Source organism: Lutra lutra, chromosome 11, assembly GCF_902655055.1.
Source record: "Lutra lutra chromosome 11, mLutLut1.2, whole genome shotgun sequence".
NCBI lineage: Eukaryota > Metazoa > Chordata > Mammalia > Carnivora > Mustelidae > Lutra > Lutra lutra.
The window spans coordinates 93,458,731-93,474,122 of NC_062288.1; the positions used below are offsets into that span (position 1 = coordinate 93,458,731).

Sequence of the window (15,392 nt, forward strand, 5' to 3'; positions counted from 1 at the left end):
AGTGGTTATGCATGCAGGAAACCCACGGTGATTACAGTTCATGCCAAACCAACAAATCTGTACCATAGATGGTGGGGAGGAGGTGGGAAAGGGAGATGGTGAAGAGAGAAATGACGCAGTAGGAATTCAGAAGTACTTTATCCCCCAACAGTGGAGAATGGATTTGCACTTTCTGCAGAGACTTATCTAAACCAGAGGTTGAATATGATTGTGATGTTCCCAGTCACAACTCAGAAAAAAAGAAGACTGAAAGCCTTGTTAAATTAACACCAATAGATAAAAGGGTAAGTTGTTTTTTTTTTTTTTAACATTTCTAACATACATTGTTAGTTAAACAGGTTTTTTTTTGTTGTTAGATGGGGATTATTGTAATGCCAGTGTGCCTTTCATTAAAGAAGTATATATTCAATCAAATTTTATACTGGCCTCTTTTTCTTTAGTTTTTCTATAAGAGTATAGGAATCTTGAATAATATAACTTACAACTTTTTCTGGTTAAAAATAATCACAGTACTGCCTATACATTTTCTAGAAGCTTAAAAGACTGTACTGGAGCAAGGTAAAACATGTATCCTCTATGTGGTCGAGAATTTTAGTTTACCTTTAGTAAATTTATTTCTCCTGTAAATAAATTTTCTTCCTAATTTGTTGAGAATCAGCAGGAAAGAGAAGGGCTTTTCTATTTACTCTTCCTGGAAACAGTTCCATTCCTTCACCAGATGGAACTGGGTTATACCTCAAAGCCAACTAATATAGTTAAGTGTAATTGACATTTAAAGCTACTACATCAACACTTCTTTAGTAGTTAAAGAAGGTCTTTGCTAAACTATTGAGTAAAACAATCAGTATGAAAGTTACTGTGCAAGAGGGGGCCCAAACACACACTGCCAGTGCTACACAATAGTTACTGGGATTAAACCCTCAGCAGAGAAGTAGCCAAGTGCATGGATAGCACCATGTGCATTTAGAGGCAGCCTTAGGACTGGACACACTATAGAAAAGGGTCCTTCTGTGGATCTCTTAACATACATATACCCTTCTTTATTGACTATTAATAGTCAGTATATAAATTAGAGAGATAAGTGGAAATTTGTTTTTAGAGAGCTTTAGATAGGTTTCATATGATACTGCTTTTTGTTCCTATAAGAACTTCTCTCCTATATCACACACAGCCCAAACTGTTAAACCGTAGAATTCAGTAAATGACTGAAGAGATCAGAACTCTAAGTATTGATATTTTTCTGGTATTCATCTGGTTTTAATTTTTATTGTATTTTGAGACCATGGCATTGGTATTAAAAATAAGCTGTGACTTCATTATTTTACTATATTTTTATTTTTTTGCTCAGAAGTGTGAACGCCTACTTTTATTTCTTTACTGCCATGAAATGAGCCTGGCTTTTCAAGATCCAGTTCCTCTGACTGTAAGTATTAACATCATTTTGTGCATTTTTACATAGCAGGATGGTTTTTGTTGTTGCTTTTTAGAGTGCACACTAGTGGGAGCAAGGGGGTAGTGTAGGGAGAGAGAATCCTAAGCAGACTTCATGCCTAGTGCAGGGCTCAGTTTCATGACCCTGAGATCATTACCTGAGTCGAAATCAAGAGTTGGACACTCAGCCACCCAAGCACCCCGCAGTAAGATGATTTTTCTAAACTTGATTTGTGAGAATGTGGTTTTTCTGCCATTCTTTAGTAGTTAGTTTCCTATATCTAATCCAAATCTTAAAGCTTTATTAACACAAATGGAATACTTTGATCTTGAATACACTTTGATGTTCACAAATTGGCCCCATGCTTGTATTCATTTCTCCTAAATTCTTGTGTATTTTACCCACTACTCTCTGCAATGATTTCTGTTAATCTCTTTCAAGATGCTTGGGCATATAGCCTAAGCTATTGGGGAAAAACTTACAATTTGAGATAAATTCTTTGTACATATTTTGATTTACACAGGTCCAGACTTCAAGTACTAAGTAAATTTATAACAGTAGAGGAAGGGGTGTCTGTGTGTTGGCGGGGGGTGTACCATAGGTTTGCTATATTGGTTTCTTTATCAGTGACAAAATAGTACATGGAAAAGCAGTGAGAACAATCTGAATTTTATTTTCCTGCTTGCAAAATGTATTTAGGACTGGTAGAATTTAGTCTTTTTATTATACCATCTCATTTATTTTGAAAGGTGCCTGATTATTACAGAATAATAAAAAATCCAATGGACTTGTCAACTATCAAGAAGAGACTACAAGAAGATTATTCCATGTACACAAAGCCTGAAGATTTTGTAGCTGATTTTAGATTGATCTTTCAAAACTGTGCTGAATTCAATGAGGTAAGAGGAAAAAGCAAAAAAAAGAAGAAAGAAAGAAAAAAACCACAGCAATGGGGAGGTAATATTAAACCAAACACTTTCTCAGCAAAAGAGATGAAGATCTATAATAGCATAAATTTCTAGAAGTTCAAGTTTGTTAGAGAGTGAAAGGTAATTAGGAAGACTGTGTCCACATTCCTATTATTCCTATTCAAAGGTTTATTATATGGTACGTGGAAATGCAAATTATAGCTGACAACGTGAAAACAATTTAGAAAATATTTTTATCTAGAAGCATCCTTTGTCATTCCCACCTTTATTTCTTAAAATGTGGCACTTCCAGACTAAGGTCTTCTTGATGTTGATCTTGAAATATTAAGGTTGTGGTCTAAATAGCTCTGCTATTTAAGTTTTCTCAGTTTTTGATCTGTCAGTTTATCTGAACATCTGTCAGACTTACAGACTTTTGTTGATGGTTTGTTCTCTGTATTGGTTATTTGTTCCAGAGATCCACATTTCATTTAATTTGCTTTAAAAAACACCCCTTCCGTGATTCTGTGACTATGGCATCTCTTTGATAATCTCAGCTTAGTAATACAGTCATATAGCTATCACTACCTTATAAAATAATTCAGATGTTTCCAAGCCTTTTATTTACTTATTTGACCTTCTCTAGACTTTATCTAGCCCCAGGCTGTTACTTACTTTATATCAGTGATGATACATAAACATTTTCCCAAACTTGAGTTAAAAGAGAAAATGTGAGAAATATGCTTTTTTATTGACTGTTGACTGTGTAAAATATTGGTGTTTGTTTTTAATTCATGTTTTTATTTTTATCCAACAGCCTGATTCAGAAGTAGCCAATGCTGGTATAAAACTTGAAAGCTATTTTGAAGAACTTCTAAAGAACCTTTATCCAGAAAAAAGGTTTCCTAAACTAGAATTCAGGAATGAATCAGAAGATAATAAATTTAGTGATGACTCAGATGATGACTTTGTACAGCCCCGGAAGAAACGCCTCAAAAGCATAGAGGAACGCCAGTTGCTTAAATAAGCAACACCATTGGTGTGTGCTGGTTTTTAGATTTTTTGTTTTTGTTTTTAAAAAACAGTTTGTCGGTAATTTTAACATCATTACAAAAAGAGTTTGTGACCACTCTGATCTGTAAGTTTTTGATGTTTACTAGATTTTGATTTCCTTAATAAACCATTTCTTTTAATCTTCTTATTAAGAAAGAAAAAGAAGGGAAGTAAGGAAAGGAGTAAAAGGGAGTCGGAGAAGGGAGGGAGGAAGGAAGGGAGAAAGAAGTATCAACAACAAAAAGACATTCTTCCTCCTTCTTGGATTTCAGAACTACAGTTTGAAGTGATAGCAACTATAGAAAGGAAATAGAGTACGTATGAACTCTTAATTTGAAAATTTAATGTGGTTTGGATGTGTGCATTAATCCATTTTTAGAAAATACCACTACCCATTAATTATGGCCCAACCATGAGTTTAGGTGTATGGTACTTAAGAGCAGTACTCCGTGAACATGAGTGGTAATAAGAGTTCTATCCTAGAATGCTGACTGGTACAACAAAAAAGTAGATTAGATGCTATTAAGAAGGCACCTAACAGTATATCATGTAAGATGGCAACTGTATTAAAGAAAAAGCAGGAAAACAAATGTTTGATTTTTGTTTTGTTTTTCCCTTGTCTGTAGAGGTGTTTGGTAGAGCAGGTGTGCAAAGCCATTTTTCGTACATTTCTAAATATAACTTCTTCCACTGAAGAAGTAAGTGTACACGTTCGGTTTGCCGTGTGTGTCTGTGTGGTTTGTTGTTTGCTTTTTAACTGTGCAGGTGATCCTTTTATAACAAGACTCATTGTTTGCAGTATGGCTGTTAGTGGAACTACCGAGAACATAAAATTATAGCAGTGTGTGCCATGTTTGATGTGAGGATTCTTCAACATATACCCTATTGGGCATTAAATATAAGTTCCCCTGAAAGGGACTAGTTTTGTGGTTTTCATCTTTCTTTATAATTTGGAATAAAAATCTGTTGTGGAATTTGGGAGCAGGCAGTTGGAGGAAATTACAATGAAAATTTTTAATTTTTCTTGAAGCTTCTGTTTCCTACTTTTTAAGAGTCAGTACCTGAAATTGAATCTTTTATCTTACTTGATTTTGTATTTCATTTTCATTCTCCCGATAGAGGTACAAAAGACCAATCTTCTGAGAGTAAGCACAGTGTTAATGAGCCAGACCTCGCTAGTTAAACTGACATTCATTTATTCCTTTTGCTTGTTCAGTGTCAAAGAAGGAAACTAAATTTAGAAGAAAAAAAATTGTGCCAGTCTAACATTTGACAAAATATTTACACATGAAGTTTTTCAAAGTAACCTTTATAAAACATTAATTGAGGGAATTTTTCTCTTTAGGCTGATAGAATAAAAATAAGGCTGAGGTGAAAGAACCTTAATCTTTGGATGGTTTCAGCTCCCATGAATTACACCTAGAGGACTTGCTTTTTTCCACAAGGCATTCCTTCTTAAAGTGGACAATTTGAAAATATCCTGGGGCTAATTCATTGTGTTTTCATATGTTGTTAAAGATAAAATAGAAAACTGAGGAACAATAGCTTCTTGTCGTAGACTTAGGTCTTGTCAATAATATGTCAATTACTTATTAATGGTTAAGAAGTCTTAATCACTTTTCCAAATACTGTTGTGAATATGCGTTAGACATTTATTCTCCAAAGTCTGAACAAATTTTAATACCAGTGCATATACCATTTAATTTTTTTTTCTCTCTAGCATTCTTAGCACACCAGCTGTGGAGGTTTTGCTAGTAAGTTTATTGTTGATATCTCAGAATTCTCTTCTTCTGACCATTTGTTCTTCCATACTTGTTTCCCAAGTTAAAACAGCAACACAGATAAATTTTGAGGAGGGTCACAAAGGAAAATAGCACTTAAGGGAGAAAAATATGTATATATAATTTCTTAAATGCATCTGAGCCAGAATTTCTTCTATTGTGCCCAAAACTTTCATTGTTACATTTAGTCATAATAATCTCTTAAAAACAGTATTTCACCTTTATTTTTTTTTTGCTGATTGAAAGGTAGTGTTAAGAACCATCTTTCTTATAATCACACATAATATAAATTACATTAAAACTAGTATCTCTCTCTCCAAACAACCTTTTCATAATGGTCTTTCATGTCCTTTGACCTTATTAACAAGCACCTGTGTGTTTGGGTGGATCGCAGTTTAGTAGTTCTTATGAGGTGAGCCTCACCCATAGTTCAGTGTGATTCAAACAACCTTGACCTATACTTAAAACACTCCAATGTTTACCTCTGATCAAAAACTCCAGATTTCCTTCTGGAGGAAGGAAACCACAAGATTTGGAACCACAGCCCAGTGTCATAGATGTAAGACCCTGTAATGCTAGATGTGATAACATGATGACACCTTTGGCCAGGGCTTGTGAATTGAACAGACCACGTGGGAGCTAGGATGTACCTAATTCTGGCTCATCAAAACTTTTCCATGTATCAAGCATCTGATATTTTTGGCATAAGGAAATAATGTATTCAGAATACATTTGGACATAAGCATCTGGCAATGCAGTTATTTTGTCCTTTCAATTAATAGGCCTTGCTTCTCTGCTCTGAGTGGAGGGTAAGAAGTTGGATGTGCTAAAAGGAAAAGTCCCTCTTGGTAGTTTTACTTGCTTTTCCAAGCTAAAGAACAGGCTCCACATTTTACTCCTACGCCATAGGGTAAATGCAATATAACTTAGGAATACTTCCAAAAGATTCACTCCACAATCAGAAGGGTGAGTATACAGTTGATTGCTCCATTTATGAATTTGCATTTCAAATTTCTATGTTGTTACGGTGCTTAAACTTTCAAATTTAGGTTCCATAGACTAGTTAGAAAATGAAAGGAGGAACCCTTCCTTTTGCTGAGGCCTGATCCATAAATTGTGAATCCCTAAAGTTGATACATGTGAGCAAAAGGTTTGTAAGTGTAAATAAAAGATGTGCTTATTTTCTGTTATGAATGAGAGAAATTGAGTGATCTGATTGGTTATTATGGACATGACTATGAGTTGGACCATCTAATTTCCTAGGGAAGCCCTCCTTTAAGTAAAATGTACATATTTTTAAAAGTATTTTGTAACCTCATGTAAATTAATAGTTGATATCTTTTTACATATATTACCCTTTCCTCTTGGGTGCGAATTTAGTTAAGTCATAGTTCACAAAGTGGTAGCTCATGTTCCTTAGTGAGAATAATGCTGGCCAATCAGACCACCGGTTACTTTCCCCACAAAGATTTGCTTATTGTGAAGGACCTCATAGGCAGTAGTCTTTGTTGTTTGGTCTTTGGTTTTTTATTTTGCGGGGGGGGGGGCAACTGGTGCTTTGATTTTTAATAAAAATTAGCTTTGATGGATTTTAACTGTGAATGTTTTATCACAAGGAATTTTAATGGAAAAATTACACTGTCATTCACTAGAATCTTAACTAGTTTGAGTCTCTCTTCGTTACTGCCTTTGTGTGTTCCTCTAAAGAAGTGATGCATATAGGGATGAGCTACTAGTCTGTAAATAAGAAAACTTTATTAAAAATTCTAACATGTATTTCACAAGCCCTATAAGCAAAAAATAATTTTACAAACAGGAAGGAAGGGGGTGATAACTTTAGTTGCTGATTCCCATCCCCCTCAAAGTAGGAAAACCAAAGATGTCATAAAAAAATTCTCCTTGTCTAAAACCTGTTGGGAGAGGAGGGGAAGACAGAGTAGGGACTTTTACAGGTCACTTAGAAAGTTTACGTATGTTAATTTTACCTATAAACTTTAGAAAGTTTTGATTCTCAGAAATTAGGACTTTTTTAAAACTCACTATTGATATGGCACCTGGGTGGCTCAGTAGGTTGGGCAACTGGCTCTTGGCTCTTGATTTCAGCTCAAGTCATGATCTCAGGGTCCTGGGACTGTGCTTAGTGGGGATTCTGCTTGAGAATTCTTTCTCTCCCCCATGCCCCTCTCCCTACTCACACGTGCTCCCTCTTTCTCAAATCTTTAAAACTCACTGTTGGATATTAAACATCTTACTTTGATAAGGCTGGGAATAGCCTTCTGTTTGAGTCTTGAGTTTTTAAGTAGAATAATTCTTACTTTGAATCCTAAAAATAGCGCTTACCTAAAAATTCCAAGTTAAACATTTAGCAAAATTCTCTTTCTCATATCTTCAAATGTAGATGTGGAAGAAAGTCTAGTGTCCGCTGCCGTGTATCAGGATACTTGTGTGAATTCCTTACCCATGCTCTCTAATGCCTTTAAACCTAAGACAAATGCACTAGAGAATTCAGTCCAGAATCTCTGCATACTACTGATTAAAGCCAAGTTATTTGGGGGGGGGGGGGGGCTGGGAGTTGGGGATATAACCTATAGATCAACCAGGGTAAGCACTTCTCAGCCTTGGAATGGAAATGTATGGACCTGAGAGGTACCATTTCTCCAAAAAAAATCAGGGTATTAAGAGGAAAATGGCTGGGGCGCCTGGGTGGCTCAGTGGGTTAAGCCGCTGCCTTCGGCTCAGGTCATGATCTCAGAGTCCTGGGATCGAGCCCCGCATCGGGCTCTCTGCTCAGCAGGGAGCCTGCTTCCTCCTCTCTCTCTGCCTGCCTCTCTGCCTGCTTGTGATCTCTCTGTCAAATAAATAAATAAAATCTTAAAAAAAAAAAAAAAAAAAGGAAAATGGCAACAAGACAAGAATGAGGCACCATGCTTTAACAATAAGGCTAGTTCTCTAATTGATTTTAGGGATTTATTGATGAGGGTATATGCTGAGAAAACCCAAAATACAGAAAGTCTAAAATAAAGGTTTCAGCATTCATATTACAGGATGAGTTTTTGCCATTGTAGACTATGCTTTAACGAGACTTAAATCTTGGGGCACCTGGTGGCTCAGTCTCTTAAGTATCTGCTTTCGGCTCAGGTCATGACCTCAGGGTCCTGGATTGAGCCCCTTGTCAGGCTCCCTGCTCAGCAGGAAGTCTGCTTCTCTTTCTACCCTCCCCCAACTCATGTTCTCTCAAATATCTTTAAAAAAAAATTTTTTTTAAAGGACTTAAATCAGTTTCTATATTTAAAACTGTTAGGTTCGGGGTGACTTAAAATTGACCTCCATTTCTACTAAGGACTAATACTAGTAAGGAGGGTAAACAATACACTTGAGTTTATAAAGGATTTCTTGAATTTAGTATTCAGTTAAAAATCACGTTAATAAAGTTTTCTGTAGACTAATTCAGTATCTTCCTGGGAGCCTGGGTATTAGACTGGTGGACAGCATCGCAAAGTTCCTTCAGCCCGGATGCCTCCACAGGTACCAAGAGTCCTGAAATTTTTTTTTTTTTTAAAGATTTTATTTATTTATTTGACAGAGAGGTCACAAGCAGGCAGAGAGAGAGGAGGAAGCAGGCTCCCTGCTGAGCAGAGAGCCCGATGCGGGGCTCGATCCCAGGACTCTGAGATCATGACCTGAGCCGAAGGCAGCGGCTTAACCCACTGAGCCACCCAGGCGCCCCAAGTCCTGAAATTCTTTTTTTTTTTTTTTAAAGATTTTTTATTTATTTATTTGACAGAAATCACAAGTAGGCAGAGAGGCAGGCAGAGAGAGAGGAGGAAGCAGGCTCCCTGCTGAGCAGAAAGCCCGATGTGGGGCTCGAACCCAGGACCTGGGATCATGACCTGAGCCAAAGGCAGCAGCTTAACCCACTGAGCCACCCAGGCGCCCCAAGTCCTGAAATTCTTGGGAAGGTACTTGAGCATCAGCTTTGTTCTTGTTGACTGATTGTCAACCACTACTATTCTCTGGTTTTATTACTCTTGGGTTTAATTCTAAATTGCTAACATCAGCATCTGGATTTTCAGTTAGGATTGGGGGTAGGTTGTTTGGCTAACTCTCTATGTGTAGCCTAGACATCTTTGCATCAGAAATATTTGGGCCTGGGGCGCCTGGGTGGCTCAGTGGGTTAAAGCCGCTGCCTTCGGCTCAGGTCATGATCCCAGGGTCCTGGGATGGAGTCCCGCATCAGGCTCTCTGCTCAGCAGGGAGTCTGCTCCCCCCCCCCCCCCGCCGCCTACTTGCGATCTGTCAAATGAATAAATAAAATCTTTAAAAAAAAGAAAAAGAAGGGGCGCCTGGGTGGCTCAGTGGGTTAAGCCGCTGCCTTCGGCTCAGGTCATGATCTCGGGGTCCTGGGATCGAGCCCCGCATCGGGCTTTCTGCTTGGCAGGGAGCCTGCTTCCTCCTCTCTCTCTGCCTGCCTCTCTGCCTACTTGTGATCTCTGTCAAATAAATAAAATCTTAAAAAAAAAAAATTTGGGCCTACAATTTTTAATAGCTGTGCCAAGGTGGGCTTGTAAACTTCTTTAAAAATGACTGAAGAAAAATTAGGTGATTCAAACGAACACTTTTTGAAGTAGGCAGTCTCCATTCTCAAGGGTCCAGGAAACTGCAAAACTGCAGTAGAAGGCAAGAAGCTTTCATAGGATGAAGAATGAGGAACAACTAAGTATCAGAGCCCAAAGGTGGCTTGGCACTTGGGGATTGGCTGACTGGATATATTATGTTTCTGGCCAAGTAGAACATTTATAGGGACCTGGACATGCAGTTTTGGTTTGCTGGTGGGGCACACAGCCTGAGCAGAGCAGTTCCATCTTGGACCTAGAAATTTCTTTCAGTAGCCCTCTGCCCCTACTTTTGATCATCCTTTTGCCCATTTAAGAAATTTGATCCAAAACAATGTGACTCTCAGTGTAGTATTCAGAAAAGATGTCAGGATTGTATTGTTGGGGCTTGGTAATGTTCTTGGATTCTCTTGTTAGTCAGTGGCTGCTCACATGCACTGAACACTTAACGAGAGAATACAGCACATTAGACACTAATGCTTACCAAAATAATGCCTATGGTTTGCATAGTGCTCCTGAGTCAAGGTTCCAACTGATGTGGGGTGGCAAATGAACAGTCAAGAAAGAATTCTAAAGAATTTTTTTGGTACAAAAAGGTGCTTTTATTAGAGTGCAGGGACAGGACCTGTGTGCAAAAAGAGCTGTCCTTTTGCTGGTGGTTATATGCCTGGTGCTCAAGGGGTGAGGGATGTGTACAGTATTAGGTCACAAATGTCTTTGAATTTCTATTTGTAAAATTACTTCCACAAGATTCAGCTCACTACTATCAGTGAAATGTACAGGCAATCATAAGACCCTTGAAGAGTGTAGCAAACAGTACGTATTTGATCCTTATCGAAACTATGCGGGCTGTAAGTCAGTCTTTTGGGCTAAAGGTGAACATCTTTCTGCTTCTATTCCACATCACTGTATCCCAAACCAACTAGAAATCAAGGAATGATATAGAGAGGGATGTTTCTTAAACCCCGTTGGCCTGCTTATGCATCTCATCTAATTGTCTACTTCCCTAGAAGTGTTTATACAGTGAGTTTGTTTCAGAGAAAGTGAAGCACTGGAAATTGGGGAGAAGTTTGTGACAAGTATAAAGAACCACCAAATCACCAGCCTCCCATCAGATACAGTAATTGGTTGTAGGTTGGTTACCCTCCTTTGTAATGACCTGAGATACGTATATAATAGTATCCTCCTTGCTGGCCAAGAGGAAGTAAAAGATGGACCCAAAAAATCAAAGGATGGTCAGAGGCGGGGCGGGGGCGAATGGAGGAGTAGTTCTTGGTGTGGTGTCCTACGAGGAAACACTTTGTCTTAATGTCTGCTTTTCTTCCTAGTCAATTTGATTTTGAATCTTAGGTTTACATAGGACCAGATGCCAGATGGAACCTTCCTTAGTTGTGAGATATGTACTCAAGTTTTAACACTCTGAAATTTGGTAGGGCCCTTTGTTCTCTCTCCTTATTAGAAAAAAAAATATTTTGAGATGTGCCAAGGACCCTCTAGAAAACGCCCATTAGTTCAAAGTCAAAAAGACTTTGTTTAGAATTTGAGTTGGGGGAATTTTTTTTTTTAATTTTTTTAATTTATTTATTTGACAGAGATCACAAGTAGGCGGAGAGGCAGGCAGAGAGAGAGGAGGAAGCAGGCTCCCTGCCGAGCAGAGAGCCCGATGTGGCGCTCGATCCCAGGACCCCAAGATCATGACCTGAGCCAAAGGCAGAGGCTTAACCCACTAAGCCATCCAGGTGCCCCGAGTTGGGGGAATTTTGTCAGAGGTACCCCTTTAACCAAAGTCATTCAAAGGTAACAAAGTTATATTTTTTTAAAAACTTAGTTCTTGTAATAATGAAAAGACTGGGTTAAATACTGGAAGACCTGTTAAAGATAACACAAAGCATGGTCAGTTATTTTGTTAAGATGCAAACTCTTTAATCTGCCTCGAAAGCAAAGAAACATGTTTATTTATATTATTTTAAGAGCAGACTAATAATCTAAGAAAACTACTCTGAGCAGAAAACCAAATTCTAATTTTGTACCAGTGTACTTTTTTTTTTTAAAGATTGTCTTTATTTATTTGACAGACCGCAAGAGCGGGAACACAAGCAGGAGGAGTGGAGAAGGAGAGAAGCAGGCTTCCTGCCAAGCAGGGAGCCCAGTGTGGGGCTGGATCCCAGGACCCAGGATCATAACCTGAGTCAAAGGCAGATGCTTAACAACTGAGCCACCCAGGCGCCCCTGCACCAGTGTACTTTTGATATCAAAAACTTGCTGTATTCTAGGGTTAGAGCTGTTTGTGTTTGGCTCCCCTCTTTGTATAAATTTCACTGAATCTAAGGGAGAAGGCCTAAAAAGTTCTGTTAGGCTCTGAGTGTTTCCTTGCTATTTGGCCATCTTCTGGCCATAGGGTACTATAGAGTTACTTTTTAAAAAATCCTTGCGGGGCACCTGGGTGGCTTAGCGGGTTAAAGCCTCTGCCTTCAGCTCAGGTCAAGATCCCAGGGTCCTGGGATGGAGTCCCACATCGGGCTCCCTGCTCAGCAGAGAGCCTGCTTCTGCCCCTCCCACTCTCCCTGCTTGTGTTCCCTCTCTCGCTGTGTCTGTCAAGAAAAAAAAAAAAAATCCTTGCAACTACCTTGCCAAGTTTCAGCCGGCACAAACAGTAAATACTCCTGACAATAGTGAACACCCCAAAAGGTTTTTCCCTGACAAGATCCGTAGCTTCTCCCAAAGATAACCAAAAGAAAAAAGGACCTTAGCACTTCCCTGAGAGCTAGCAACATTTGGTAGACCCCTAGCCACAAAAGGAGCAACCCACATTTTTGTACAGCCATCTTTTAGAGCCCGGACCTGACCGTTGAGCTGTCTACAGACCCAAGAACGAACAACCTACAAGCCCCAGCCGGGAGAAAGCCATGGTCTCAGGAAACAATGTGAAACAAGATCGTTCCAGCCATCCCTGGGTGAGAAAGGATCAATAACCAGTGGGGTTCCTAAAACCAAATTCCTAAGAATCTGATTTGGAAAGGAAAAGACAATGTGCAATTTCTCTTGACCAAGCATTACGGTGGTCCGGAAGAGCTGACTTTGGTAAGAATTCTCACTCTTCCCCAGCTTTTGCCAGTTTTACCAGGATCCCATCTACAGGCTTCACCGAGTGGCGTTTAAAATCGAGTGTAGCTCTCAAGATTTGATAAGGTTTTCCATTAATTTTTAATTTCCCCTTGGCAGTTTGAGGGAATAACTGGCAGTAACTTACAGGAAAATCCCTTGGAGTTCCATCAACCCTAGCCCCGTGGAGGGGGTAGAGGTCTTCTCAGAGTAGATACGGGGATACTCAAATTTGATAAAATCTTCGAGGACATTTTTTTCCAGTGTCCCAAGTTGATTGCAGTTTGTGGGCCAGTGTTGGATGATGGACCCCCTAGGACAGATGCGACAGAGGAGACAGAGCTGTTGTCTTAGGTTTCTGGCCTTGAAACTGTTGCCGTTTTAAGGCCACTAACTTACAGAACCTTTGCCTTGGAAAGACAATGCAGATAATGGAGGAGTAGACTGTGATTACTCAGGTCAAGGAAGATAGAGGGGAGTTGAAGGTGTCCAATCATCTTACAGTCTTGTTTTAGGTATCTCGAGTATCTTAAACTTTATTAGCCTTTTGCACTGAATCAAACTATCATCGGATTTTGAAATCTCTTAGAGATTTCTACATACCAATTAAAATAGGTATCCTCTCCTGGTGGTTGATTTGGGAACCCTTACTTTTAAGTGCACTTGTAGGTAGATATAGCTTCCAAGACCACAATTCTTAGACATTAAGTAGGTGTGCTGGAGATAGAGAATTCAGTTCTTTGAAAGTTGAAGATGTCTTGGGTTTCTCAGAGCCAGATTAATTCCCAAGAACATTTGGGGATTTTGTGATGTTTTCCGTGTACTCTGTTACACAGAATTTTTCTTGAGATTGCCAAGTGACTTAATGTCAGTCTACCTTGTTCTGTATTCAGTCCATGCCCACCAACTTTGTATCTTTGGCGTCCAGAACTCCCATTAGCAGTGGCTTTTAGTAGTCTAGCTTGTACACATTTAGATTTTGTTGTGCCATTGGTTAGAACAGTTTAAATATCTTACCCTATTTCCCTAAGTCTCCCAGCAGTTTATGCAAAGGATGCACCTCGAGGGTTTAAGAGTTGCTAACTGCTGCCCCCCCTTGCAGACTCCCAATAGGATTGCTATGTATGGTACCTTTCTGGGAACTACATTTTACATACACACACACACAGAGTTATATATATATCTCTCTAACACACAGCCCATTTAGATCAAAGAGCTGCTTACAAAACCCAAAGTAACTTACCCACGGCTCTTGGTTTTGATGAGAGGAACAGTGAACTCAAAGGGTTCAGCAGGCTCCTTGCCTGTGTGTCTTATTGTTCCACAGGCCATTAGCAGTCTGCTTCAGATGCTCGTCCTTACTGCCACAACGAGTTAAAATTGCTTTAGGTGACCCAAACAAACCTTACTTGACACTTTATGGAGCAGTGTCCATTCCCAAAAGTCCAGAGAACTGAAAGCTGGTGTAGAAGGCAGGAAGCTTTTATTGGATAAAAAATAAGAGGCCAGAGTTGGCTTGGTGATTGGCACACTGAACACACAGTTTCTGGCCCAGTGGAACAGTTACTTCAGTTTGCTGGAGTACCTGGGTGGCTCAGTGAAGTGTCTGACTTGATTCTGGCTCAGGTCATGATCTCAAGTGGTCAAGATCGAGCCGCACCTTGGGATCTGCAGGGAGTCTACTTGAGATTCCCTCTCCCTCTGCCCCCTAGCTCTCAACATTCTCTAAAATTTCAGTTTGCTAATATGGCACTCTGGGCAGGAGCTATTCCATCTTGGATCTAGAAATTTATTTCAACACATGGCCTGTTAGCCAAATTTAACCTCTGGCACTCTTTTTTTTTTTTTTTTTAAAGATTTTATTTATTTATTTGATAGATAGAGATCACAGGTAGGCAGCGAGACAGGCAGAGAGAGAGAGGAGAAAGCAGGTTCCCCGCTGAGCAGAGAGCCCGATGTGGGGCTCGATCCCAGGATCCTGGGATCATGACCTGAGCCAAAGGCAGAGGCTTTAACCCACTGAGCCACCCAGGCGGTCCCCTGGCACTCTTTTACACAGTCTAAGAGATGGGGATTTTTTTTTTAAGGCTGAAAGGGTGGTGGAGGTGTGTGGCAGAGACCGTATTTAGCTCACAAAGTAAAATATTTACTGTTTAGTCCTTTACAGAGAAAATTTCCTGACTTTAAGCCATTTTTTGCACCCCTGGTTCAAATAGGAAGGATTTTCACCCCTATTGAAGCAGGTGTATAAACCCTCTCCTACACAGAGTTTCCACTGCAAAGTACGGATGGGAGTAGTAGACGAACAAGCCGTGGGGTCCCCGGTTTTAGAGATGTCTACAACATGCCTAAATAAATAGCAATAAAAGATTACATCTCAGCATAAAAGCCTTAGGTGTTTTGTTTTCTACACCATACCTAACCTAGTATAGTGGTATGCACGGGTGTGATGTCCCGCATGCAAAGGGCAGGTAAGTAATTGCATGATGTAGAAAAGCTTTGT

The 15,392-nt window shown here is 39.4% G+C and overlaps 1 protein-coding gene across 4 annotated transcripts in view; it reads left to right on the top strand.

The window, feature by feature from the left end:
* The window catches only part of TRIM24 (tripartite motif containing 24), a 94,211-nt gene extending 90,111 nt beyond the window's left edge, over positions 1 to 4,100 (top strand). For all 4 annotated transcript variants that reach the window (XM_047694715.1, XM_047694716.1, XM_047694717.1 and 1 more), the window contains exons 16-19: positions 152 to 284; positions 1,349 to 1,423; positions 2,182 to 2,331; positions 3,158 to 4,100. In XM_047694715.1, the coding sequence (XP_047550671.1) occupies positions 152 to 284; positions 1,349 to 1,423; positions 2,182 to 2,331; positions 3,158 to 3,367 (568 nt within the window). In that variant the 3' untranslated portion in view covers positions 3,368 to 4,100. The remainder of the gene's footprint in view (positions 1 to 151; positions 285 to 1,348; positions 1,424 to 2,181; positions 2,332 to 3,157) is intronic.
* Positions 4,101 to 15,392: the final 11,292 nt, after the last annotated feature.